Below are 25,742 nucleotides of genomic sequence, written 5' to 3'. Positions count from 1 at the left end.
GTGCTAGTACAATTCATTTACATTTTTTAAGATTATTTTAAGTTTAACTTTTTTTTTTAAGAATTCTTTTATTATTAAAACCTTTAAAGCTGACATGGTTAATCCTTTTGCATTGCTCTAACAAAGCTGAGCTCTGATGAGTGCAGATGAGTAAAGTAGAAATGTGTGGATTCACTTCTGGTCTATTTACGTGCCCTTACGTACATTTAAAAGCAGAATAAAAGTCCTGAATTGACTTAGTGCATTTATAGTGATTAGTCTGCAATTAATTGTAGTAGATCTTTGTAGCACAGCTGCCTGTGAAGAAAAATGTCCTCACCATAGAAGGGATATCATACTACATAGAGTATGTCTACTAATCCAGAGCAAGAAAATTCTTTTGTTGGAGGTAGGATTATAATGCATTAATGATAAATCTGTGAGGATGATTCAGTCTAAAATTTTCACATGGAAGGTGAGAACAAAGAAAGCTGGTATTTCAACAGCCATCTGCCAGCTGGCATGTCAACAGTATCTTTATATAGGTGAGCTTTCACACTAAAGAAGCCTTCCAATAGCACTTCTCACCAGGGCTGCATTATGGTGATGTATTTTGAAAATTTATGTAGCTAGAATTGTTTCTCACTTCATAGTTACTTTGAAGAGCACCTGGAGCTACACTTTCTCATTGATGTTACTTTCTGAAACTCACTAGTAGAATGGTGACATTCTTAATGAAACATATTTTTGATGCCTATGGTACAGAAAGCCTAGAAGTATGACATTAAACCTTTGACAAGAGGCTTAAGAATATTCACTGTCTTAAAATATTCAAAACCAGTGTGCATATGTTGTTGTAAGCGAAGTTATACAAGTAGTTAGATCCTGCAGTAAACTTAATTGTAAGAAAGCTATTAAAGCTCCAGTAACATATTGTGTATGAAGTGATTCAATGATGCATTACCAAACACACAAACCACCTTAAAACAAAGCGTACTGAATTCATTGTTTTAACTTGACAACAACTTAAATGTCAGTAGGAGCATATTTCTTTGCTAACTGTTTTTCCAAGAAACATAAAGAGGCCAATGTATGTTTATTTTACTGTGATAGAGGGCTACAGGTGATTTTGCAGTCGTTCCACAGGTAGCCTTATTCTCCAACCATCTGAAGAAAACAGAAGACATGCCACATTGTGCTTTCTCTTAACTACAAAGGCCATTATTACTTTTGCTGTCTGGACAGGATTCTATTAATGGGCTTTAAAAGTACAATAGCATTTAGGGTTTATCTAAAAAAAAAAAAAAATCAATCTTTTCACACAAGGAAGGCAAAGGAAAGGGAAATATTAAAGGTGTTTATTAAGGAAATATGGTATCTTGTATTGCAGCAGTAAGCATAATACAAAAGTCTCCTTTCTTGGAATACGATTAGTTCATATTTGAAATATTTAGCATCAACTTCATAACTTAGTAGTCTGTTCAACAGTATTTTTCTGATTCTTCTCTTGGTGCCGCTGTATGACTGGGTCACTGTTAAGCATTGCTACAGTAACAAATTATTTCAGCTGGATTCAGAGTGGACATAATCAGTTCATCTTTGCTCTCCTTTTCTGTTCCTGTATTGACACACACATGTTGTGTTAGAAGCTAATGGGCAAGTCAGCAGGTTAGAGGACAAATTCCAGCCTGGAGGAGATGGAGGCAATCTATGCAGTGGGTAAGACCAACAGGTTGTAGTTTGGTGAGAAAGCATGTTCTAGTTTATTAAATAGTATTTATTAGGAATGCAAGTTGACAGATTTAAAAGCACAATAAATTATGTAAACTTATATCACTGAGAATATAGGAAAAACTATTAAATAAAAGTATGATCATTTATAGAGATTGTTCCAGGATCTAAATTACACTGTAACAATTGTAATATAATCACCCTTTTAAATATAGAGGGTTAAATTCTTTGTATGTAATTATCACAGTCTTATGAAATTCAAGTATAGTAGCCTACAAAAATCATGTATGCTGCTTATTCTGAGAGTACTATTATGTTCTTCATTTAATCTTTGCATATCTCATCCATTAGTAATGAATTTTAGGGAGTTAGTCCTAATTCTCTTTCCACTCCAAATTTTTTCTTTTAAATACTGAAAAGAAGAACCCCCCCCACACACACCTTTCTTAGAAGTAAACAGAAAAAAAACCTTTAATTCATAATGACTTCAGGCCTTTCTAAAGTAAATGTGGTTACAGTTTAGTTATAAAAGCAGTTTGTGTAATGCTGATACATTATTATTTTTTTAATGAATCTTCTGTCTAGAACTAATACACATTAATACTACATTTATCCCGTGATGAGTTATTGAGCTACCATTAATGCTGCAGGTTTTATTTCTCAGATTCCTAAATTCTTCAACTACTGCACATACAAATTTAAACAAAGCAAAATACAGAGTACTTTAGATGGACATCATTTAGTACAACTAGAATAATTATAGGAAAAAGTCTCATCTGAGAATTGCTCAAGCTTAATATTCAGAATGCAGTTTACTTTGCAAGAATGTATAAATGACAAGATCAATTAAAATGGAACGAAGTATTCTGCTCACCAAAATGCTAAACTTTATTTACACACTTACTTTCCATCAAATAGTACCGAAGAATGGGTTGTATGTAAACAATGAAGTACATGCAATATGATCCCTTTACTAAGAAAAATAAATTTACAATTTCTGTTAAATAAAAGACCAAATGCTAATATATACAGTCTGTTTACTGAAGGGCCTTGCGAGACATTCAGGTCTGATTTTAATAATAAATACCAAGTAATGCAACATTTACAAATAGCATATCCGCACTATTCTCACAGTAATCATTTTACAAATCAGAATTCAGTGTTTCAATTAAGCAAATGAGCAGCAGCTTCTTCATAAATATTAAGGCATGTCACATAGCATCAAAATGGAACCGATGAGCTTCCTGTCGCTTCTCTCTGTCATCTGCTTTCTGAAAAATAAAAACCAAACACTTTATGGGATCTAAAGCACCACTGTTACAGAAATGAGTTGTCAAATGTCAGTGAATGGTTGATGATTTTTTCCAAGTCACTCATTTGAAAAAAGGTAAAAAGCTTAGTAAAAGCCTCAATAATTACCTTTTCAATGATGGCAGTTTGTAATAGCAATAAACTACTCAAAATTGGCTTCTGCTGCTAATGTTCAGCTGTTTTAGTATTAATGAACCATTATTTTCTATTATTCTAATAATGCTTTCTTTAAAGGAATATTGCAGAAATGAAGAATGTTTCCTTGTGCACAGTTATTTAGTCTGCATTATAAATACGAGATGAAATGAACTCTGGATTAACCATAAATGTTCTTATCGATCTTACAATTAAAATAATCTTTTAAAATATTTCTGTTAAATCCCAATTTAGACAAAGATCAAATTGTTCAACCAACAATTAGCAGCACCAAGACTAAACATGGAGTGTTCCATGTTTTTGTTTATATTAAAGAAATGTGAGGCAGTATGTATTTGCCTGTTTATTTATTCAGAACACACATTGATCTGCTCAAAGACTAGTTTAGACGGTACTTGGAAAAAAGAAGCATATTTAAGTTGTACCTCATATCTCATGTAGTATGTTTTACCATGTTGTCCTCTCCCATGTGCCTCTTATACTTTAAAGCAATATCAGAGTATGAAAGCACTTATTTTTAAGCACAGCGTGAACTTTTCTAAGACCCAGTGTTTGCCTCATGACAGATAAAGTGAATGCAAATCCTAGCATGAGAGAACTTAGCAAAAAAAGATTTAAATCCTATTTCAGCTTGCTTATACCTAACAATTTTTTTGATGAATGAGTAAAATGAAGAAAAGCCTTTACAAATATACTGTTGTCTGAGCATTCAGATTTGTATCTAAGCTGATAAATATGTATGACAGTTTTGGTAGAAATCAGTGCATGTGTTCTGCCATGAAAGTTTGTCATCTGCTCTGGCTCAATACCAAAGATTTCCTTATCATGCAATGTTTACATATGACAGATATTCCATTGGGTTCACTGTATGGATTTTACTGCATTTTGTGGCAGCAGCAGAGCTGCTCGGTATTCACTCAGTGCAGTTCAAGATTTATCAGCCTGATTTTCTGGCAGGGGCTTTATCAACATCAGTAGTATTTTTAATGCCAGAAATGGGTTGGGAAGAAGGGAGTGTCATACTCTTTCCTCCACTGAAATGCTTGTCACATTCCACAAAATTTTGTAGAATCACTTAGAAAACAGTTTTCATTATTTCTTATATGCTTCCTGGGAAAAAAAAGACTTCAAATTTGACAGTAATTGATGCCTCAAAACTTCCATAGAAGTATTATTGTCAAAGTATAGTGTTCATATGACTTTGTCCCAAGATCACAAAGCAGAACAAAAAGAATCAGAATTCAGGATGTGAAGGTCCTAATTAATGTAGCAGGCTCCATTTTTGTGAATTTAGTGAAATCAGTAATGGTGTGAATGCTTCCTCAGTTCCTCCTCCATTGGTCATAACAAAATTAAAAACCAGCAACTGAGATTTGAGAGCCATGCCTTTTTTTTTTTTTTTTTTTTTTTAATGGATCCAAAATCTTCAAGAAATGTGACAGGGCAATATCTTTCCTCAAATATTACAGTTATTATTTAAACAATAAAACAGTTGGCTGGCAGATGACTGCGTAAGAACAATTGTAGACAAAAGGCTTCTACTACTATTTATCATCAGAAGAGTACAAAGTAGATGATTTATTTTAACTGGTGAATAAAACACTGCAGCTTACAGACAGAAAAATCCTCTGGGGGAAAAGCAGAGATTGTAACTGCCAGTACACTTCCCCTTTCTTTTGCTATAGGTACTCTAGAGATCTGTAAAGGAAGACAGGATTTAGGCAGAGCAATATTTTGATGAGAGGGCTACTGAAACGGGCAGTAAAGCAAGCATAGGCTTAGAAGCGAGGAACTCCTGAGTTTAGACCCAGTCATGCCAGTGATGTGCAATACAGCCTTGGGTCAAGATTATTTGTTCTGTACCACAACCATCTCTTCTGTAAATTGGGAAGGTAAAAACAACAGGAAGGCACTGAAAAAATATAACAATTAACAAAAGTTTATACAGTACTTTGAAAATATATCTAATTTGTCCAAATATTTACGCCCAGTTTGAACAAGATGCAGCTGTCAGAAATCAGTTTACAACATAACCAATGTATTTTCATTCATATTTACTTAATAGGTCTTCAAATGGCTCAGAAAGCACTCACTCTGGGCTCAGTGCTTATCTACATTAAAACATATGAATGACTGTATGAAGAATTGTTTTAAATGTTGACATAAATCTCCATTTCTCCAGATGGAACTACCTGGAGTTAATCCTTCTTCAACTCAAAATCCAAATATTTTTTCTGATACTCTTGTTGCGTAAGATGTGTTGGAGGTGGAAGTAAACCCAGCCAGTGCATAATGCTAGTGCTGTAACAGTGCTTTCTTGGGCCAAAAGGACATGTAAAGGGCAGTCATCACAGACTTTATATTTTCTTCTTTAGCCCATTTAATTCCCAGTCTTACTGTTAGAGATATTATTTAATATTTTGAAAAGTGGGGAATGACAGACAAGTAATATTTTAATATGAAGCATGTGCAAACCTATCTGAATGCTTAACAAGGTAATTTTATTTCCATGAGCACAAAATAACAAACAGTTCTACCATATCAAAATGTGCAGTAATTTTATTTGACAGCTAAGATTATGGTTTGGGTATGTAGTTGCATTTATTGGCAATCTTGCCACTTGGAAACGATTGTGAACTGAGCATAGTTAGGAGAAATAGGAATGCATTTCTTTTGTGACATGAAAGGCCCCTTTCAAAATGCTTCTTCAAATCAATGAATTTCTATATACTACTGCATGTATAATTCAGACACACAGAGCAAAGCAGCCAATATGTGCACAATTGACTCCCTATACAGTGATGAATGCTAATGTCAGTGCAATCAGCAAAGACTGAGACAGAAAAAGAGATGTTTTTCCTTATTTTTAGACTATAAGGAGAACTCAAGATAAGCTCAGTTTATGTTGCACCTTCCAAATATAGTACTCCTTTAAAACTCTGCAAAATAGAAAGCTTAGATATGAACCAAAAAATTCACATTTAATTGGGAATAACAGCTTAGTGGCAAAAGCTTATCCCATTGATAGCTGTTATTAGCTGTTGATCCTTAGCTGTTGATTCCTTCCCCCTGTTTTTTTTTGTTAGGTATCTTAGTGTTTAAATGAAAACATGGTAATTTTTAAGCTTGCAATAAATAGTGAATTAATAATAACAATCTTTTGGGAATTAATGCAGTCTGATGTGTCAGAAATTATACTGGAGAAAACTATTCAAAATAGCAATGTACAAGACTACATAAAGTATTAGGAAATATTAAATAGCATAGAAATATAACATAGAAATACAGAAAAAAAAATCAATTTAATTAGACTTACCTTTTCTTGCCAGTGCAATATGCCAATTATTGCCAGGATAAAAACGCAGACACCAATTAAGGCTATAGCTGTTAGCAGCACAATGTTACTTGGGGTCAGATACAGTTTGGCACTCCAGCTATACAGAACAGCAAAATCCAAGGAAACATTAATATCCTTCATTAGGGAGCAGTAAACAGATTTATTTTTTTGTTTTTTTTTAAAAGAACCTGCTAATGCAAGATGGGCTATGACTTAGTCTGCAGAAACTAGTGTCTGTACTTGGAGACTGGAACTTAATGGTGTTTACTTAGAAATACATGGTTTAATATAATTATTTTCAGGTAATACCATGTCTAAATTTAGTTTCTGTTGAACTACCCAGGAGGGCTATGGCTATCCTCAGGGACTGACTGACTAGATTTATCCTTTTTCTCCCAGTGGAACAAAATAAAATGCATAAGAGAAACTTCTACAAAACTGCCTGGGGCTTGAGGGGATGGAGAAGCAGGGTGAAACACTCAGTAAGATAGGTTATTTATTTCCTCCACATAAGGAGCTCATCTTGGACAGACTCATGGGGAGCAGTTGGCTTCTGCCAGTCTGAAGTTACCCAGGGACAACAGAAGTTGTAGGTAATGGAACTAGTTGCCTATGGCAGGAGAAAGCTGGAGAACAACAAAGTCCCAGGGCTGCTTCTGGAGGCCCTGCTTGAACCCTGAGGCTCAGTAACTCCCTTTTCATACCCCAGGCTTGCCCCACGGGAGAGCTGTCAGCAGGAGGCTTGATGCTGAGGCAGCAGCAAGGCCTCACAGAGGACTGCTCAGCCCTGTTCTGGCAGCCCTGCCTTGCTGCCCAACAAGGTTGCATCTATGAGCACCCCTGGACGAGGAGCCCTCAATGCTCCTTGTCCGCCGAGCATCTAGTAGGTGAGACTTCCATCCTCCCAGCACTCCAGTTTGTAATTTAACAGGCGGCGTGTGATGTATGTACATCATACTGTGCTTCACACCTCCAGAATTTGTAACTAGCCAGGGAAATCTGTTCAACCTTTTCTCTTAAGTAGCCAATAAGAAAGGGCTAGGAGGGAATCAGCTGTTCTGTACCACATCTCTCTGCTCCTTACGGAGAACAGATTCTGCATGCAGAAAGCAAAGGGTGAAAGACACAGCACCCAATAAAGCGCGGGTGCTTATGTGAAGTGGGTAATTTGCAGCTAGGCTCAGGCCAGCACCACTGTTAAGGTAGGTATGTTTCTGAAGGGAGAGGCACTCATCACCTTCTCCTGCAGGGATTATTTAATTGAGGGAGGGGAGAGACAAGAGAAAAAAAAATCTCCATTTCCTACTCACAGTCTACAACATTTTGCCAGCTCTTTCAAACATGGTATCCCCCTAGGAAACTTTTTTATCTACAAATTTTAATTTCTCTTAAGAGTGTAAAGAGGCTTTGAGTTGAGGCTAAGCTTAGCTGTTTGTATATAAACACTGTATTGAACACTGTATAGTTTCAGTAATGATTTCTTATTAAGTGTTAGTATCCATTCTTTTTCTTACTTTGGGGGTCAAAAGACTTGATCCTTGTAATCAGTGGGATGATACAGGTTGCTACTGAAAACAACAGAATTTACAGTATTCAAGCTTGAGGCTGAACATTTCACAGAAGTAAAGTGCAGAATTTGGTCTGTTTTAATAGTATAACTCCGTAAACAACATCTCTATGTTAAAAGAAATTATATGGAATTTGAGAAATGTTTATTACAAAATACAATTTCTTTTGGGGGAATCTATCCTACACTATTCTACAGTGTTCATAAACTTCCTCTGTGGAAAAGCAAAAATAGTTTAAGGATAAGAAGATGAAGAAAAAATTCTGTATAACACATACCTTTAAAAACCTCAAGACTATGACTTTAAATTTTCTTCATCTGGCACAGCTCATTCCTGTGGTTGTTAATTAGTAACTCAAGTGGCACATCACTTCTCAATTCTTACTTGTTCTATAGTAAAATTAACTGCCAAAACTGATGCTGAAATCATTTCTGCATGATAAATGCAACTGACCTCACTAGTAGATCAAGCGGCAAAAAGCAGCTGGAATATGTGACTAATGTTTTCTCTAATAGCAAAAACAGAAACATGCTGATTTTAAGGGATGGACATTTTAATTACAAAGTAAATTCAGTGTTCAAGCTCTTGTGTGGGTAGTCCTTTCACCTTTACTTAAAGAAAAACATTCATACCTGTGGCAACAGATACTATGCTTGGAAGAGCTGAATTGAAGGTTTGGGGTTTTTTTTGTTTGTTTTTTTTGTTTGTTTTTTTTTTTTAATGAAACTTGCAAACATGCAAAAATTGCATGTTTGGTATAACAAGAATGTCTGCTTCAACCATTACCATTGTTGTCATTTATCAGAAAGAAAACTGGTGAGTCTAGCAAGTATGTTTTTATTTATAGGATTGGAGCTGGTAATAGATTTTAAATGATTACGGGGACTATATAAAAGCCTGTGTAAATACTTCAGAAGTATTCTGCCTATTCAATGAAGCACCTACGTCTACAGAATTGACCCCCCCGCCTTGGTTGTTTTTATATTTACTTCCTATATACGTGTATTTTTTTTAAAAAAACTACACATGATGCCTAAATTCTGCATTAATAATATAATTTTGTGAAGTGCACTTCAAAGTGATGAAATTACCTTCGAGGAACATTATGAGGATATGGAATTACTATAAGTTGAGAGTTTGGTATGATAGCTGTCCATTCCTGTTTTCTTATGGACTGAAAGACAAACAAAGGCTGTGTCAGTTCCTTACAAGTCAACATATTTTAAAGCAAAGCATTTAGAAATAGAAATTCTTTTCTGAAACACAGAACAGAAGAAACAAAAATACTAAAATTACCCCCCCTTTTTTTTTTTTTTTTTTTTTAAGATAAGTGATTATTCTCTTTCATTTATAGGTACCTTTTATTCTGAAAGCTCCAAAGCACTTTTAAAAACAAAAAAAAAGTAAAAACCAAAACAAGTATTGCTGACATGAAATATAGCATCCACTTAAAAAGTACAAAGCAGCAACATTACAGGGAAGGAAGAAAAGAACCGATTCTACAAAGGAATTTTATGCAGGCAAAGCAATTATCCAAATCAAAATTTCACTGGAACACTAATGTGAATACTTCTCCTTTGAAAGTAGTACCATGAAAATTTTAAAGACTGCAGATGGTCAGGACCTACTTTTATGTTTCAGCTGATGCTTGGATAATCATGGTGATCTCCCCTGCCCACCATACTGATCACGGTATTATCCCCGAGGCAGAAATCACTGTGTGACTCTGCAGGAGCAGAGTCCAACAGCCAGACTAAGCCCCGTGAAATCTTACAGCTGACGCCGTAATAACCGGACCATCAAATCTAATACACCTTTATCATATAAACAAGCACTATATACCTGTGCTAACATTTATAGACAAGTTCAGTGATCTTTCGGTCTTACTCACTTCAGAGCTTCCATTCCCCCCAAAAGTGGGCATACAAGTATTTTTTGGCTCTGTTTTGTTTTTTGGTTGGTTGGTTTTATTCTTTGTTTCTGTTTTGTTTTGGCAAACTCTTTTTCTGTACTCAAACTTCGTACTTTGAGATTCTTCTGAAAAGAAGTGTCCCGAACAGTATTTCTATCCCAGCCTTATTAGGAAAGGTAACAACATAAGTCACAGCTTAACAAGGTTAAATCTCAACTAACCTTTTCTCCCAAAGGACGAGGAATGCCAACGTACAAATGGTCAAGGAAATTAGCGCTGCGTCCCAAGCCTAGGACATTGTATGGCAACTGGAGAGCAAAATGTGCTGACTGGCTAAGCTGTCCAGCTGAAATTAAATTAGAAAAGAAGCTTCAGGAAGTAATTTGAAAAAGGCTTTCTATGCAAACACACATTTCAGAGTCAAAAATAAAAATATTCAGGAAATTTTAACTACACCATATGATTATTTAATTCATAAAGGCTAAATTCCACATTGCCAAACTACTTGTGGGCACTCAACTTGGAGAACAGCTTAAGTGCTTTAGATTTCTGGGTAAGATAATTCTTCTGAGCACTATTTCCATGTTAAACTGAAACCAAAACACTGTTTGTTACAAGTTGAGAAGAAACGAGCCATCCTCACTAACTTTGATTTGGCTAGCCCAGAGTCTCTTGCCCCACTGATTTACAAACTCAGATTCAATGTGAAGGCTCACTCTTATTCTTACTTGCAGTAATCAGTAACTACTACTTATTCATGTGTCAAAAATTAGCTAAACAAGTGCTCATAAGCAAATTCTGAAATAATAAATTGATTTAATGGCAACAGGATTACAGCAGTTGGAAGTCAGGTCCTAGTGACAGCATATAATTATAAAGAACTGAAGGAGAGACATAGGGGGAAAACATTTTCCTTTGTTAAAGGCAGTAAGGAAGCAAGATTAAAGCGTTCTTAGTTATCTATAGATTCACTAACATCCTAGTTCTGATGTGGCTGATTATTCCATTTAAGTAAAAATCTTGTAATCTTCCCATTTCCTGCAAACTGATTTAACTCCTATGGGGATTCTTTGTTCATTTCCTAAAAAGCCTCTTAGTAAGTGATCTGGCTCCAGAGAAGGAAAGATAGCATCACCTTGTAAGCACCTCAGTGAATTCAGGCTTTCACCAGACTAACAGAAATAAGTTCAAGGGACCTTTGACAATGAAAGTAGGTTCACATGATCAGTCAAAACAGTTTTTCGCAAAGATACGAAGTCAAGATTTTTTGAGTGCAAGAGTTTTGCACTGCTGTGACATTTCATGCCCAATTTTAGGCATAACCTAAGCTAAGCATCAAAACATAACAGAATGTGAATTACAGAACAGGAATTCAAAAGTTGCAATGCTACTGTAGAAAGCCATAGACAGAATTATGTGTACGTGTGTGGAGGAAGTCTGCCCAAAGAGATGGAAGTGATTTAATACCTTAAATTGGACACAAACAGAAGAGAGGTGCAGGGAGAGCATGGGAGTGTTTTAAATCCTGATTCTAAACAAAGAACCTTTAGCTCAGAGAGACTCTGAGGTATGTACCACAGGAAGCCCAGGGAGTACATGCCAGAAATGATCACTCTGTACTATCTTTGTTCTCTTGCAGGCATTTGTTGGACTCAGATCAGTCTAAATGGACTTTAGATAGCACCTTACATGCTCTTTCCTCTATTTTTATTCAGAACTGAACATTCATCATATTAGACAGAGATCAACTGAAGTCACAACCAGAAGATAGGTACTTACAAGCTCTCATTTGGACATCTCAGGAGAAAACAAATTTTCAATTGTTCTATAGACAAAATAATTGCTTGTTGCAACTCTAGTGGTTTCAATAGGTATTTATATGGGAGTACTACAGTATAAATGTACTGCATAAACTATCAAGGAGATCAGTCTTTTTAGCTGAACAATTTGTAACGTGGTGTGCTAGACACTGGTACTGTAAGAGGATGCTTCCCTACAGCTTAGCAGAAGATCCAATTCTGTGCTCTATTAAAAGCCAAACTAAATCAACCAAAACAATAACATCAGGTTTACCACATGACTTTTCAGAAACATTAAAGAGATTTAAATAAGCTAAGATATTTTGCATTTCCTGAGATTATATTTACAGCCAGCTCCTTTCTACCTTTCCATACTTGCAATTCTTCCAAGGTCAATTTCTGAAACTCAGTATTTTTCATCGGAGACCTCTCTCCTGGCCGTACCTATCGTACTAGATCTTGCACAGTGGTAGCGAACAGGGGGTGAAGGGGATGCAACCACCTATAAGCTCCACGACTGAGCCTGGGCAGAACTAAGCCAAACATGCTTTCAAGAAAAGAGAAAAACTCCTACTCCTGGCTCCAAGAGAGTCCAGCAAGTGCAAGCATGCATTTGACACTGTACAACAGCAGTGTGGTACATGTTTGTACCCTGATCCAAATGGGAAGAATCTGGAAAGTGACTGTACACAAGCATTAGAAAAGCTCCTACAGCAAGGCATTATCTAGAACAGTATCTTTCTCAGAGGTAGCAGCTCTTCAGCCCTTGCATCCTTTTACTGGGGGACAAACTAATTAGTTTTACAGATGATGATAATATTGAACTACTACAAAGTGATGATCATTTCTGCTTCCCTGAATTACGCCCCTGTGTGCCTCCTTGCTCCTCACCCCAGCCCTGGTTATTAGGAAGAGGCTTCCCATATGCTATCAGGCTCCTGTATTACTACAGTAAGGGACTGTCCTGCTGGATGTGCAACAGCAGCTGCTTATACAAATAGTGGTTTCAAGACTTATAATAGTCTTGAAACCCTTATAATAGGTTTGAAGGAGAAGATGAAAAAAAAATCACCCTGTTGGTTTCCAACCCCCTACTCATATTGTCTGGTACTGTTTAAGGGTGCTCTAAGGAGAAGCATCCTATTATAAGGGTGTTCCAGGACAGCCTGGAAGTTACGTGCACAGTTGCTTCTGTGGAACAAGCACTGATTATTGGTGGCATGCTAGGACTTAATGAAACTTAATAGTAGTGATTCTAAGAATTTAAAGAATGCCAACCAGTATAACAGGTAACATTCTCCAACGGAAATGTAATTTTCAGGTTGATAATAGAAAATATGGCATCATTACAGGCAACATACAACATGTACAAAAGGGCAGTAAGTAGCTACTCTGATGCATTTACAAGGTTTCCTATGGTGGTCATGTATATACATTTTATTCGTGGTTGTTCCCTTTTTCCATTTTAAGAGAGAAGAAGGATTTATTTCAGTTCATCTGGGGACTACACTGCAGCTTACCATAGTTCCTATTTGAGAACTATATTGTTGTAGCAAGTAAGCATGATATCTACATTCAGTGACACAACTTTATACAAGGCAAACCACACTGCATCACAGTAACTTATATGGAAATCACAGAAAATTAAATCAGAACCCGAGAATGAAAAGTTTCTTTGCATTTCAATATGCCATTAGCCTAGATGGCTGTGTTGCCTAAAACTTAAATTTTAACGGGTTAAATAAAAAGTTCATAGAATGCTGTTTTGAAACAGGCTTCATCCTCATGAGACAATTACTCTGTGTTATAGTAGTTTTACAGCTGTGATTATACTATTTAAAAAAGGAAGAAAAATCTGAAATAATTTCACTTAGATGAGATGTGAAACATCAATCTGATTAGAGTTAATTTTTAAATGAAGCTAAAATACTATTTATCAACCCCCCGCCCAATAACTGTCACTAAAAAGTAGGCCTACTGTAGATTTAGTTTTTCCCTCTGCAAAACCATGTAATGAGCAAGATGTCATGGCAACATCTAAATAGGACTTGCACTTTCAGCCCTCTGTTTTGATGCTAGGAACATTGCATATATCGTTCAGGGAATTCCTAGATTATGGAATCCATGGCAGAAAGCATTAACTGAGAAGCTTTTATTTTTAAGAATAGGGATTTTTCCAATAAGCTAAGGTAATGGTATAGCACTTGAATCTGTCCTTGCTTTGCCGCAGACTTTCTTCGTGATCTTGGCTAACTTCCTTTATGTCTCAATTTCCAAATCTAAAATGGGAATAACTATCTCATATGCATGTCATTAGAGTAAGCAGTTTAGTTTAAAAATTGTTTCATTACAGCTGAATGCTGAAGGACTTTTCCAAAAGAACGAGTGCTGGTATAATGCATTTCACATGGAAAAGCGTTTAGAATCACTTTTGAGTGAGATATTTAGGATTATGAGGAGACTGCAACTGAGATCATCTTTTTCTTTCATCATACAAATGAAATGATACATCATTTCAACAACTAAGTTAAAGAAAATAAAAGAAAATGTCATACACCGTGTGCAGTCAGCCTTAAAGAGGTTAGAGAGTCAGATGCTGTAGCCAGAATTTTTAGAAGCACTGAATAATTTCATGGCTACTAACACCAGCTCTTATGCCTACTAAGATAAGGATAATGAAATCTTGTGCTTCAGAATGTTAATGGATCATTTGCAAAGGTCAGAAAGGAATGTTTTCTTACACATGGCAGGCAGAAAATGTATAAATGCATTTTGATTTTTTATTTCCCTTTAAAAGTGAGAGAAATTAGCTAAACAGAAACTGGGATGACTGCATGGAGAAGGTTCTAGTTTACGCAAAGCTGATTGACTACAAATACATGAGAGGTCTTTGAGACTGTATTTTATACTTTTTTCTACTTACTTATATTTACCATATAAATTCTGTATGAGTTTGATGGTTACTTACATGTTCTACTTAGAATTGCAAACAATTAATTTAAAATGACGAGTGTACATCTGAGAAACAGATGCAGAAACTTTCAACAAAGATTAAAAATGAAAAAACCTTGAGTGTTAAGTTTGTTATATTTGAAAGTTCTGCCACTGATAATTAATTTACTTATGAAAATATTTCAAATGTAATTTAAATAGCAAGCCCAGAAATTTGCTTTTTGTAAAACAAAGGAAGTATTAGTTTTTAAAAAATACCCTTTCCTGCTCATGCTTTACTTTATTATTTTTAGACTATTTTAAAGATTATTCAACATTGAAATGTAAATTTTTATATTACTAATGCAATATGTCTTTCTCCTGTGTGTTATTAAAAAAATACTATTTGTAAGCACTCAAATATCATGAGCCATGAACTTAGCATGAAGTGTTAATATTTGTGTTTTTGTTTTAAACCATGTCAGTTAAGTTATTGCTTCAGAAAGCTTGGACAGAGTAAAAAAAAAAAGAAAAAAAAAAGAAAAAAACTTGACTAAGACATGGTTTCAATAGTGTCAGCTTGCCAGAGACCAAATTTCCAAATTTTAAAGAAAAAGCTAATGATGTTGAGCAGCTCAACCTTAGAAAATTTTGTACGGTCTGATATGCAGAAATCATTCTGAACATAATTCTTTCTCTTTGTCTCTTTCTCTTTATTTTTGAAGTCTGCATACAGAATTTGAAGCAATCTGTACCATTAACCTTTTGAAAGTCGTCTGAAAAACAGAACGATGTGTCCTCTGTGACACACGCAGTACTTACTCTTTTATTATATCTGAATTAAGACATTTCCCTTCTGTTTCCATTATACTGATATATACTTGCGAAAAACCTAAGAGTAACCAACTATGCTCTGGGTTAAATTGCAATATCCATAAAACAGATTATTTCAGGGTGACTACATCTAAGCAGTATAAGCGCTTAAACGAAACCAATTTAGCTTCATTCATGAAAGTTGACTGCATTTACATGGACTAGCAACGTTTTTTATTGTTTCTTTAAACAGAACTGATACTGTGTGATACTGGATTTCTGAACCAGTCTAGTTGAACCTACAAAAATAGATTCACAATACTGATATTGTTCAGTTGTAGTTCAAATAAGCTTATTTTATGGAATAAGAGAGCAGAACGTGTGAAGTCACTATACATATTTGAAGGACTAACAGAAACTGATTTCAAACCTGCAGTCTCCTCAAGCATCATTCTTCTAATTTTTTTATTAAGCTTTTCTCAACAAAATATCTTTTAAGTAGTCTGTTAAAGCCACTGCGAGTAACTGAAAATACAGTAATAACATCTAGACTTTCAAAATTCTCCAAATATTCATCCATAAGAGGACTGAATAAGACTCAAACATATTTTCATAAATGAATCGTTATAACCATCTAAGATTATTTCTTCTGGATGCTATATTTTCCTATAATTTGCAAAATGATGCATTTATCACAAGCTGTGATATATTTAACCAAAATAGTAGTTGAAGATATTTGTGAACTGTGACTCAACCTGTCCAAAAACAAACAAAAAAACCCAAAGAGTTAAAAAATACAACGAAGAGTTGCTTTATTTTAGACATATATTCTTTTTACCTGTTGGCAACGTAGATGACTCTTTGGCTAAAAATACAAGTCACCACTTAAAACAGAGTCTCTGAGTTGTAGCCCATAATCCCAGACTTGCACCTGAATTTTCTTGTACGGTTATCTGCCTTTATATTTCGGTCAACACAAGAATGCCTGCTTTCTTGGGAGACTGGACCACTTAGGCATTGTAGAAAAACTAGAAAACTTTTTCTGTAAACCAACATGCAGTAGTTGCACAAACTGCTCCATGGCTGTGAACAAGTATGTGGCTGGAATAAGACAAAAACAGTTCAAAAGTTGTGTGAAATTTCACAGTGAACATGCCTCACTTAACCTGCATAGGTTGAAACACTACAATGATATTTACTGCTCTAAAGCCACTGCTGCACGGCACAGCAAAGTGCTTCTCCATCTTTTGAAGCTGGCAGCCCTTAGTTTAATTGAAAACAGGCCAGAATGACTTACTGCAAAAGAAAGGGAAATATTGCTGATAATAATGAAATACCCACTGAATTTGCATGAAAAGTTTACAAAGCAGCTTTCCAAAAAAAAAAAAAAAAAAAAAAAAGAAATCCAAACTTGAAAGTTGGGGAATTTGATATTCTTGGCTTTAGTTGAAAGCTTTACTTCAGTTTCCTTATCGCTGCCTTTGGAGCTGTAGCCCACTAGTGGTTGGAAAAAAACAGAAAAAGAGCTCTCTTGCTTGTTAAAACTATGCAGCTGCAATTTCAGCTTTATAAGGACGTGTTACTTCTCCTTCTGACCTAGCTGTTCGCCTCTTTTCATTAGTCCACACAATAGGAAATTCTGGAAGGATGCAGTACACAGCTTCACCTCTAACTTCAATTCCTTTTTCTAGAGTTCAGAAATAATTAGAAAAAGTGGGTTGAATATACATATTTGCAACACAGATAGCTAATATTTACAGTACTGCTAACACTCTTGTGATACTTATCTTCTGAAAGCTTAAATTCCCCAACTGATGCAATTATATGAGAATGTATATTTTTATTAAGAAAAACTTTACACTCACAATTGCACAAGTAAAGCTGGAAACTCCAACCACTTAAACAATAAAAAGATCATATTACTAATATTCCAATCAGTTGCACAGGGGGAAAATGTCTAATTTATAATCCCTGACTATTTAAAGATCGGCAATATTGCCTGCAACATCAGAAGTTCAAGTAAAGTTTTCTAAGCAAAAAAGGAGTTACATAGAAAAACATACTAGCAGAGTATGCCTACCTGTAGCAAGGAAAAAATCCCTCCTAACAGAATTCAACTATTCAATTTTTAAATGATTTCAGCTTCTTCCATGAACACAATCTTCCTTCTGCCTGGTGCAGTTCTGCATATTGAATCCTATGGTGTCAAGTGACTATCAATACGAAGCTTACTTTGCTGCTGTCTGGTACATGCCACAATGTTTATGTTCCAAGTCATTACTGAAATAGCTGCTAGACATTTGTGTTCACCTCACAAACCATTTTTGTTAACCAGCATGAGAACTCAATGCAAAAACAAAGAAGAGAAAGCAAATTTCTGTGATCTAGAATAGCTCGACTTAACAGCACGTGAGAAGTTATTCTGCCATAGAAGGTTTAAGACAAAGCAAAGCAAAGCCAGCAAAATAAGAACTCTGAAATAAGGACTGCAGAACTATTCTACAAATAATCCTGAGCTGGGACTGAAGGCAGCATTTTTTAAAAAGAGAAATGACCTACTGGTAGGGACTTGAAGTGGCTTTTCATATCCTTTGCTATTTGTCAATTTGGATCAGGGCTTCCATAAGGCAGTGATCACTGCTAATGAGTCCCACGTACATGAATCAATACAGTGTTTCCTGTGCAAAGTCAGAATTAAGTTTATCTCTGAGATAATCCACGAAGTCAGATTAATGGGAAACGCTCCTAGAATTCAGGATGGCTATTCCAGGAGGGTGTATCAGAGGCGGCAGAGTACAGGGGCAAAGAGGTCCTTGGAAATACAGCTTTGGTGTATGTATCTGGTATTATCCTCTATTTTGTAAGAGTGGAGAGTGAATGGACCAATGAATGTGCCCTTGAGGAACAATGCATTTAGAAGTTGGTAACTTTAAAATAAAAAAAACATAGAGTCAAGGCATATAAAAAAGAAAAGCTATTAGGTTTGGATACAGTGTGTCAACTCTGCAGGATGTACCAAGTAAGAAACTAACTCTGTGTTTGGACTTCAGTCATACAGCTCACTAAACCCATTACAGCTTGATTCATATGAACTGAACCCATTCATATGATAATATTACACCTAGGTATGGAAACTGATCTTCGGCTAAAGCTGAATTATTTATTGGCCTGTTGTTCCTGGCCCACAGAATTATTATTTTTGGTAGACACATGCTCCAATTATGACCCCATTTATTTAAACTTTAATTGTAAAGCCAAACACAAGTCCAACAACAGATTTTAATTTTGAGAAAACTAGAATGTCTGTAACAGAGGCTGAAATAGAGAAGATACTCTCCCATTCTAAGAAGTGAAAACATTAAACAATATAATCTGAAGCGCAAGCCAGGTTGGTCTGACTTGCGCAATCCGTGGTACATAAAGTTCATCAAAAAACTTTAAAAATATATTTTTGGCTTGCCTCACACAGCACAGGTTAAATACCTCCTCACTTTTTACAAAAATGTCTGAAGGGAGCTGGGAGGGTTTTTGCCTCAACCACCCGGCTAGTTGACACACTTCGGTCAGCCAGTACTGCTGGGTGAAGAAGCACACAGACAGACTTCAGAGCCAGGAACCCTACAAAGAGCAAGCAAAGGTATTTGGGGGTTCAGATTACATGGAAGAGGGAGAAAGCAAGCAGGAAGACTGAAAGTATAGAGGGTAAAAAGATTTGAGATGTGTAAAGGTAGCCTGATGTTCATAATCTGAACTCTCCAGAGCAGCATCTAGCCCTTGGCTTGTTCAGTCCTTGACTAGGCAACGTTCCAATAAGACATTTAATATTCCTCTCTTGTGCTGGTGCTATAATCTGAAACAGTTCTTGGGCAGTTTCTGAAAATACTCTAAAAATTAACAGCTGCTCCATATTGAATTTCAAGCAACTGATCTTCTGGAACCACAAGGACATTAATTATGAGAAAATCAGTCCGTGTTATTTGTAATAAAGTAAATGAATCCAAACACATCAAGTAGGTAGTCTTTTCAAGAAAGTACAAAGACAGCCATTATTGGGATTTCCACTCCAGCTTGCAAAAATGACACGCCTACATTTTAGTCAAGCTCTGAACTATTAAACAGAGCAGTATAGATGTAATCTACAGTAATTCTAGCCTTATCTAACTGGTTTAAGTCATTAAGCAAAATTATACTTAAAAACAAAGATTAGGGTTATTTTGTTATCAGAGATGATTTTTTAGGATGCAGACATTAAAAAAAAAAAAAACTTCGCATTTGGTTAGCTTTACTGAATTCATCTCATTTATTCCTCTTCTCTCTTCCCCCCCCCCCCAATTCAATTTACTCTATGGCTCAACTTCTGTATTATGTTGTAATTCATGCTGTTGCATTGTTGCTTACAGTTCCAGCATTCAGCTCAAAAACACCACGTTAGAATAGTATGAGAAATTACTTAGTAGCTAATCAAAACATGGAAATGTAGATGTAAGGCTGAATATCCCAGGATAACACTCATACTTTAATGTGCAGTCTCCTTAGAAGTAAGAACTCCAAAAGAAGAAATGGGAATGGAGAAGGCAGAAAGTAGGAAACAGATCAGAAAGCCTGACCAAAATTTAAATTTGCCCACGTCTCCCAGATTTATGCCAGAACCTGATCTGATCTCAGGCATAAAATGCCTTCAATATAAAAAGAACTGTTATAACTGAATTCATCTCAGAGAGAGGAGGTCTGCGGAGATATAACCACAGCTGTAAGACCCATGTTTTTCAATTCTAACGCTCATTTTGGCAATTGCTATTCCTTGTAGCTAATTTAACAATATTTCTTCTTGTAAGATTACAAGTGAATTGAGCAATGGAAGAATAAAAGCACCATATATGTCCTAGTTGTTATTCTGCTATCTTTCAACCACACAGAGGAATGTTAGAGAGATTAATTCCAGCTTTGTTTAAAAAAACCCTTTCAATTATGTAAATTTCTTGCAGTTAAGACTTGGCAGCTCAAAGAACCTTAAAACAACGTAGATAAGGCCAGACGCATGTGTTGTTCTACTCTTTGCATGAACACTGCATATACACAAGATACTATATTTACAGAACTAAAACCCTGCAGAATAAGGAGCAGCAGAAATAGCATGGTGGATGTTTCTTTAAGTATAAGCCAAGGGATGGAAGAATATTCAGTTAACTGATAATTTGGTTTCTGTGGTCCAGCTAATACTGGACCAATGCTAAGACCAGTGGCAAAGACAGTAAATAGCAGCAGTTAACCTGAAAGTGTGATAAGAATTGTTTTCATCAGAAAAAGGGAAGTTTAAGACAGTGCTGTTCCTCATGTTATTTTTAGGGATATTATGTATAAAACATAATTAGAAACTATCAAATTATATATATATATCTATATATATATAGGATATAAACTGGATATAATTGTTTCTTGACATTAAATAAGGAATGCAAATAAGTTAGTGAAAATCAGTTTGAAAAGGTATATTGATGCCATGTTTTTAAAAGCTTAATGTGGTAAAAAATTTGTAGGTTTATATGTGGCCCAAAAGTGCAAGAGCATGGATTTAAAAAAAAGCCTGATTTTACCAGTTCGTATCAGTCATTTAATTTTGGTGCTAAAAGACCATAAACCCTATAAAGGCAGGGTTGGTGAACTCCAGGCTAACTGCAACTAACGAAACTCTGTGTGGGGTGAGCTGTACAATTGAAACAGAGCTCAGCTTAGGAAAAAACTCTATGCGAGCCCCTGCGCTACGACTGCATTTCTGAAGAAATAAGAACACAGCTGTTGTGGGCCAAAATACAACATGTTGTGCTTTGAGTTTTGTTTTTACAATCAGCTTTTGTTTCAAAGTTTGATTTGGTAAGCATACATGTAAATTAACTTCTTTTGTTTTTCCAGTAATTTTTTTCCTATTTTTTTTTAATCTAAGAATTAATATAAAACATTTTAGCATTTTCGAAACACTTAATGAAAGATCTGATTACTAGATGAATAGTCAATTGAAACAAATCTTAAATACAACAAAAAGCCCATATGCCACTTAAAATAATTTAAAATCGTTCTGTGTTCTAGTTTGGTACTGCCAGCCAGGACATACATATAAGCATGTTGCTTGAGGTATTGTTTCTTGATTGTTACATGAGAATCTTACTCATTTGACCATGTCTTTGAAGATAATAACCTGTAGGCCAGTAATTCTAGTTAGGAAAGCATTTACTGAATTTTACAAGTAAGACTTGTAAAAGAAGGAAGTTTAGTTATAAACTTAATACAATAGCTTGAGAAAATATGAGTTTGAAAAGTTCCTGGCTGAATTATACAGACTCAAAAAAATCTATTAACATATTGTATTTGAGAAACTGATCAAAGAGAGTATTATAACATTCCCTGCAGCAATACTGCCAGGGTAGCAAATGCACTTGGAATTCATTACTGTTGTCATAATGCCAAAGCAGAGAGGGAAACTCATCCTGATCGGACTCCGTTAGGGTTTTGTTATTGTAAGTAGAGTAGCAGTGAGGATGAATGTTCTACAACAGTATTAAAGCACTCTAGATAGCCGTTTCTCTGAGTAAAAACTTTGCAATCCTAGAAGCACCTTCCTTCCACCTCCCCAAAAAACTCCTCCCCAAAAGATAAAGGTTTCTAAGAAAAATATACTTGTTCTTGTTCCTAAAAGAGGGAGATGAGACACAACATTAAGAAAATGATACATAAAATTAATAGGTACAAATATTAAGTTTGTTTTATTCCCTAGACATACAGGGAATTTGTGAGCAATGCGCGTTCTTCCATTACAGAGGAGTCAGTACAGGGAAGAACATCTTTATTTTACCAGTTTAGGAGTAAAATCCAAAGGGATAAGTATACACAAAACAAACCCATTTGAACCTGCAAGCCCCTATGCCCAGAAGATAGGGTTTAGAACCAGTTTATAATGCTGTGAATTAACCTTTTAATAGATACTCTGAGCCTGAGGCCTTCCAGATCCAGCAGAAACATACGATTATTTTGCCATCTTTCATTAAAGTCATGTCAATTTATAAAATCAAGTTTATTTAAAAAAGTGACATGAAGTAAATCATCTATGTAGGTCAAGTTTCAGTTTGCTATTGTTATAGTTTATGATACTCCAAATATAAAATGTTTTTAAAATTATATAGAGTCTAGCAGCTGTTAGACATGATTTTATAAGTGTTTTGGAGGAGCTCACTTAAAATACCAGATTTCTAAGTTTGAGATCGTTAACTACAAATAAGTAATAGCGGAAAACTGCCCTGACTACATAAACAACATACTCAAACAAGTATAATTAGATCTAAGGAACTATTATGTTGTTGTATATTTGATTTATAGCAGTTTTATAGCACTCTCCTAAAGGAGGAAAACTGGTCAGTTTGGTGGTTTTACTCATGTTTTTCTTTACTCAGGAAATAAACTTTTTTGTTACTTAGGCATTTAGAGTTATTTACCAGTACTCCTCCTTCTCTAATAATAAAATTATATGTAGGTATCTATTCCCAGTCACATGGCCAAAAGAATTATGAATCTGTGCTTTCATGAAGTTGACTTGTATTGGCATTGGTGTGCCAAATTTTAGGCAGGTCAGCATTAATTCCCAGGGAGCCTGAAGAAGTAAATAATTACACTATTTTAAATGTGTTGATTTCCTCATTTAGATATATGCTCACCTAACAGGTACAATGAACAGTTTTTAATGGCAGACTGGAAAGATATTTGTAATCCAGAGATTATACTATTTTCAAGGAACTTGAATAGTAGCTCTCAAGAAGGTGGTTTATCAACAGGTCCACAGCCAAACAGGCAGCCCTGAAGAGCACAATAGGTGCAGTGATCAAGATGTAGCTTAGTTAACAGCAGGAGGGAGAGATAAGTAAACTCCAGTCTGTCTTTTTTATTACAGAAATTTGTAAAATAAAAGAGTTTTTATACTCTTTACTGAGATAGTAAGTGCTTTCCAAATTGTTTATGCTTTTGTTGTTGTGAATAACAACATTCATATGTCTTTTTAAAAAGGAATAGGTACAATAAAATTGGTTGTATTTAACAATATATATCTTAACGGTGTCCGTCAGAAACCCAACTCTAAAGCCAATACACAACACAAAAGCTAAATGAGGATTAAAACCAAGATACCCAGGAATCAAGAAGAATGGAAGAGAAAAGATAAGTCACTCCAGTGTGGAATAAGGTAATACAGACAACACAATATGAATCTGTAGAAACCTGAGGCAAAATGTCTTAAGAAACAAGATGTAAGCTATGAAATTAAAGAAGTCTGTTTTTTTACGGATATGAATCCTCCATCTCTCTGCAAGCAGCCCAGCTTCCTTTGTGGCACTTGCAATACCCTTCAGCCTCATCTTCTAGCCACCCCCAGCCTCTCCGCAGCACCCCAAGCTTTCTGCCTGCCCCTCATTACTGCAGGGGCAGAGCACCACAGGCTCTGGCTGGCTCCATGCTGGCTATACGGACAAAACCAGCAAATAACTGTTCATCTCTACTTAAGTAAAGTCTTCTTCTCGAGGAATTCTGTCTGGAGTCACGGACCATGTGTCTCTGCAGCAAGTTCTGCCTTGTACCCAACTGCTGCTATTTATGGAATTGGTAGAGCCTTATTGGAGACATTTTAGGCTTAAGTAGACCACTGAATTCAGCTATAACTAGGGACTACAAATAATGCAAAAGACAGCACACTGAAGCAAGTCTCATGTCCATAAGAAACTGGGCTTTTTGTAGGTAGAGAGAGAGATTCTGTAGCTTTTACCCGTATTTTCTGCTATGGTGATCAGGATAAGCTCTACTGTGACTTGGCTCTGACAGCCTCACAAGCCTTCATCTTGGTAACTGACACTAATGAGATGTGCAAGCTGCTACGCAGCCAGTGCTGGCCCCTGAAGGGCATGGGTCTGATAGCCTACGCTCTGTTAGGCTAACACAAAACCAACATCTCTGACCTCATCATGCCATTCTAAATGCTTCTGACTGAGTATGTACACTCTTCCTAAATTCAGCTCATGAAGAAAACCCCTAAGAGCATTGAAGTTGAGGGCAAAACTGGCAGAACCATTAATTTTTTAAAAATGAATTCTTACAACAATTTGAAAAAGTACTCTACATTTTCATATTAGCATGAATTATTAGTTTGATTAAAAATGTAGGCTAAAACTTTCAAGCTTATTTGCCTAAAGTTAGGCCCCTAAACCCATATTTAAACATGTATGAATATAGAAGTACGTATTGGGATATGTTTTTGCAGTCATCTGGAACATATTTCTGGACATCTTTATTTTGCCTTTATGTTTTCTGAGGTGGGAAAAACAGTTTGAGCACACCATTAAGAGAACTTAGAACTTAAGAGAACTGCTTAGAACTACTTTATCACTGCTTTAGAACTTAACATATCAGCATGTTTTCCCACTTATTACTTATTACTACTGTTTTAAATAAATGCTATAATTAACATTATATATGCTATATAATTAGCATTAGATTGCTCTAATATAGCTATTAATTCTGTAAAAAGGTATACCACTTTCCCAGTAAACTATGCCAGGACTTTTTTTTTTTAATAGTGATTTTAATTTGGACCCAGAAGTAAGACTTACATGATAGATGCAGAAAACTATCATATTGTGAAGGTAGGAAAGGGGGCTACTTAATAATGTGCATACTCTGAATATGTTTTGGCTTGGGAGTTTGGCAATTTTGGCTAAGTGACGGTGGGTCCCTTATGAGATCATGGTAATGAGACTAACAGTCACGACAAGTTAGACCAATTAACCATTTAGTTAAATAATCTGTGTTTTCTGGGAGCTAACAGTAGATATGTGGGAAGGGAGCATCAAAATCAGTCTCCTTCCAGCACTAGGCACTGTTTGGACTGCGGTCTAATGGATTATTCTTATTTTGAATTTGCCTACTTAGTTTTTGGACTCATGTAAACTATGGCATCCACAATATTCGTGCAAATGAATTTCTTGTTAAGCTACAGGCTGCAAGAACTGCATTCTTTCATTGGTTTTGATCCTGTCACCTAATGATAATACCTTGTAGTTGTATTATAAGAAAGGATACACAACTACTCCCTCTTTTTCTTCTTAATGCTACTTATGATTTTATAGACTTCCATATTACTGAAGTTCAGTAAGGCTGCTAAATGAAATGAGTTA

At 35.6% G+C, this 25,742-nt stretch overlaps 1 protein-coding gene across 3 annotated transcripts in view; it reads right to left on the bottom strand.

Moving 5' to 3' along the window:
* Nucleotides 1–1,316: 1,316 nt before the first annotated feature.
* ITFG1 (integrin alpha FG-GAP repeat containing 1) overlaps nucleotides 1,317–25,742 on the bottom strand; it is a 98,998-nt gene continuing 74,572 nt past the window's right edge. For all 3 annotated transcript variants that reach the window (XM_062586769.1, XM_062586770.1, XM_062586771.1), the window contains 4 exons: nucleotides 10,216–10,340; nucleotides 9,174–9,256; nucleotides 6,494–6,611; nucleotides 1,317–2,981 (listed from right to left, as the gene is read on the bottom strand). In XM_062586769.1, coding sequence (XP_062442753.1) covers nucleotides 2,922–2,981; nucleotides 6,494–6,611; nucleotides 9,174–9,256; nucleotides 10,216–10,340 — 386 coding nt within the window. In that variant the 3' untranslated portion in view covers nucleotides 1,317–2,921. The remainder of the gene's footprint in view (nucleotides 2,982–6,493; nucleotides 6,612–9,173; nucleotides 9,257–10,215; nucleotides 10,341–25,742) is intronic.

Source organism: Rhea pennata, chromosome 13, assembly GCF_028389875.1.
Source record: "Rhea pennata isolate bPtePen1 chromosome 13, bPtePen1.pri, whole genome shotgun sequence".
Classification (NCBI taxonomy): Eukaryota; Metazoa; Chordata; class Aves; order Rheiformes; family Rheidae; genus Rhea; species Rhea pennata.
The sequence above is the reverse complement of the archived record's forward strand: the minus strand, read 5'-3'. Positions and strand labels throughout refer to the sequence as shown.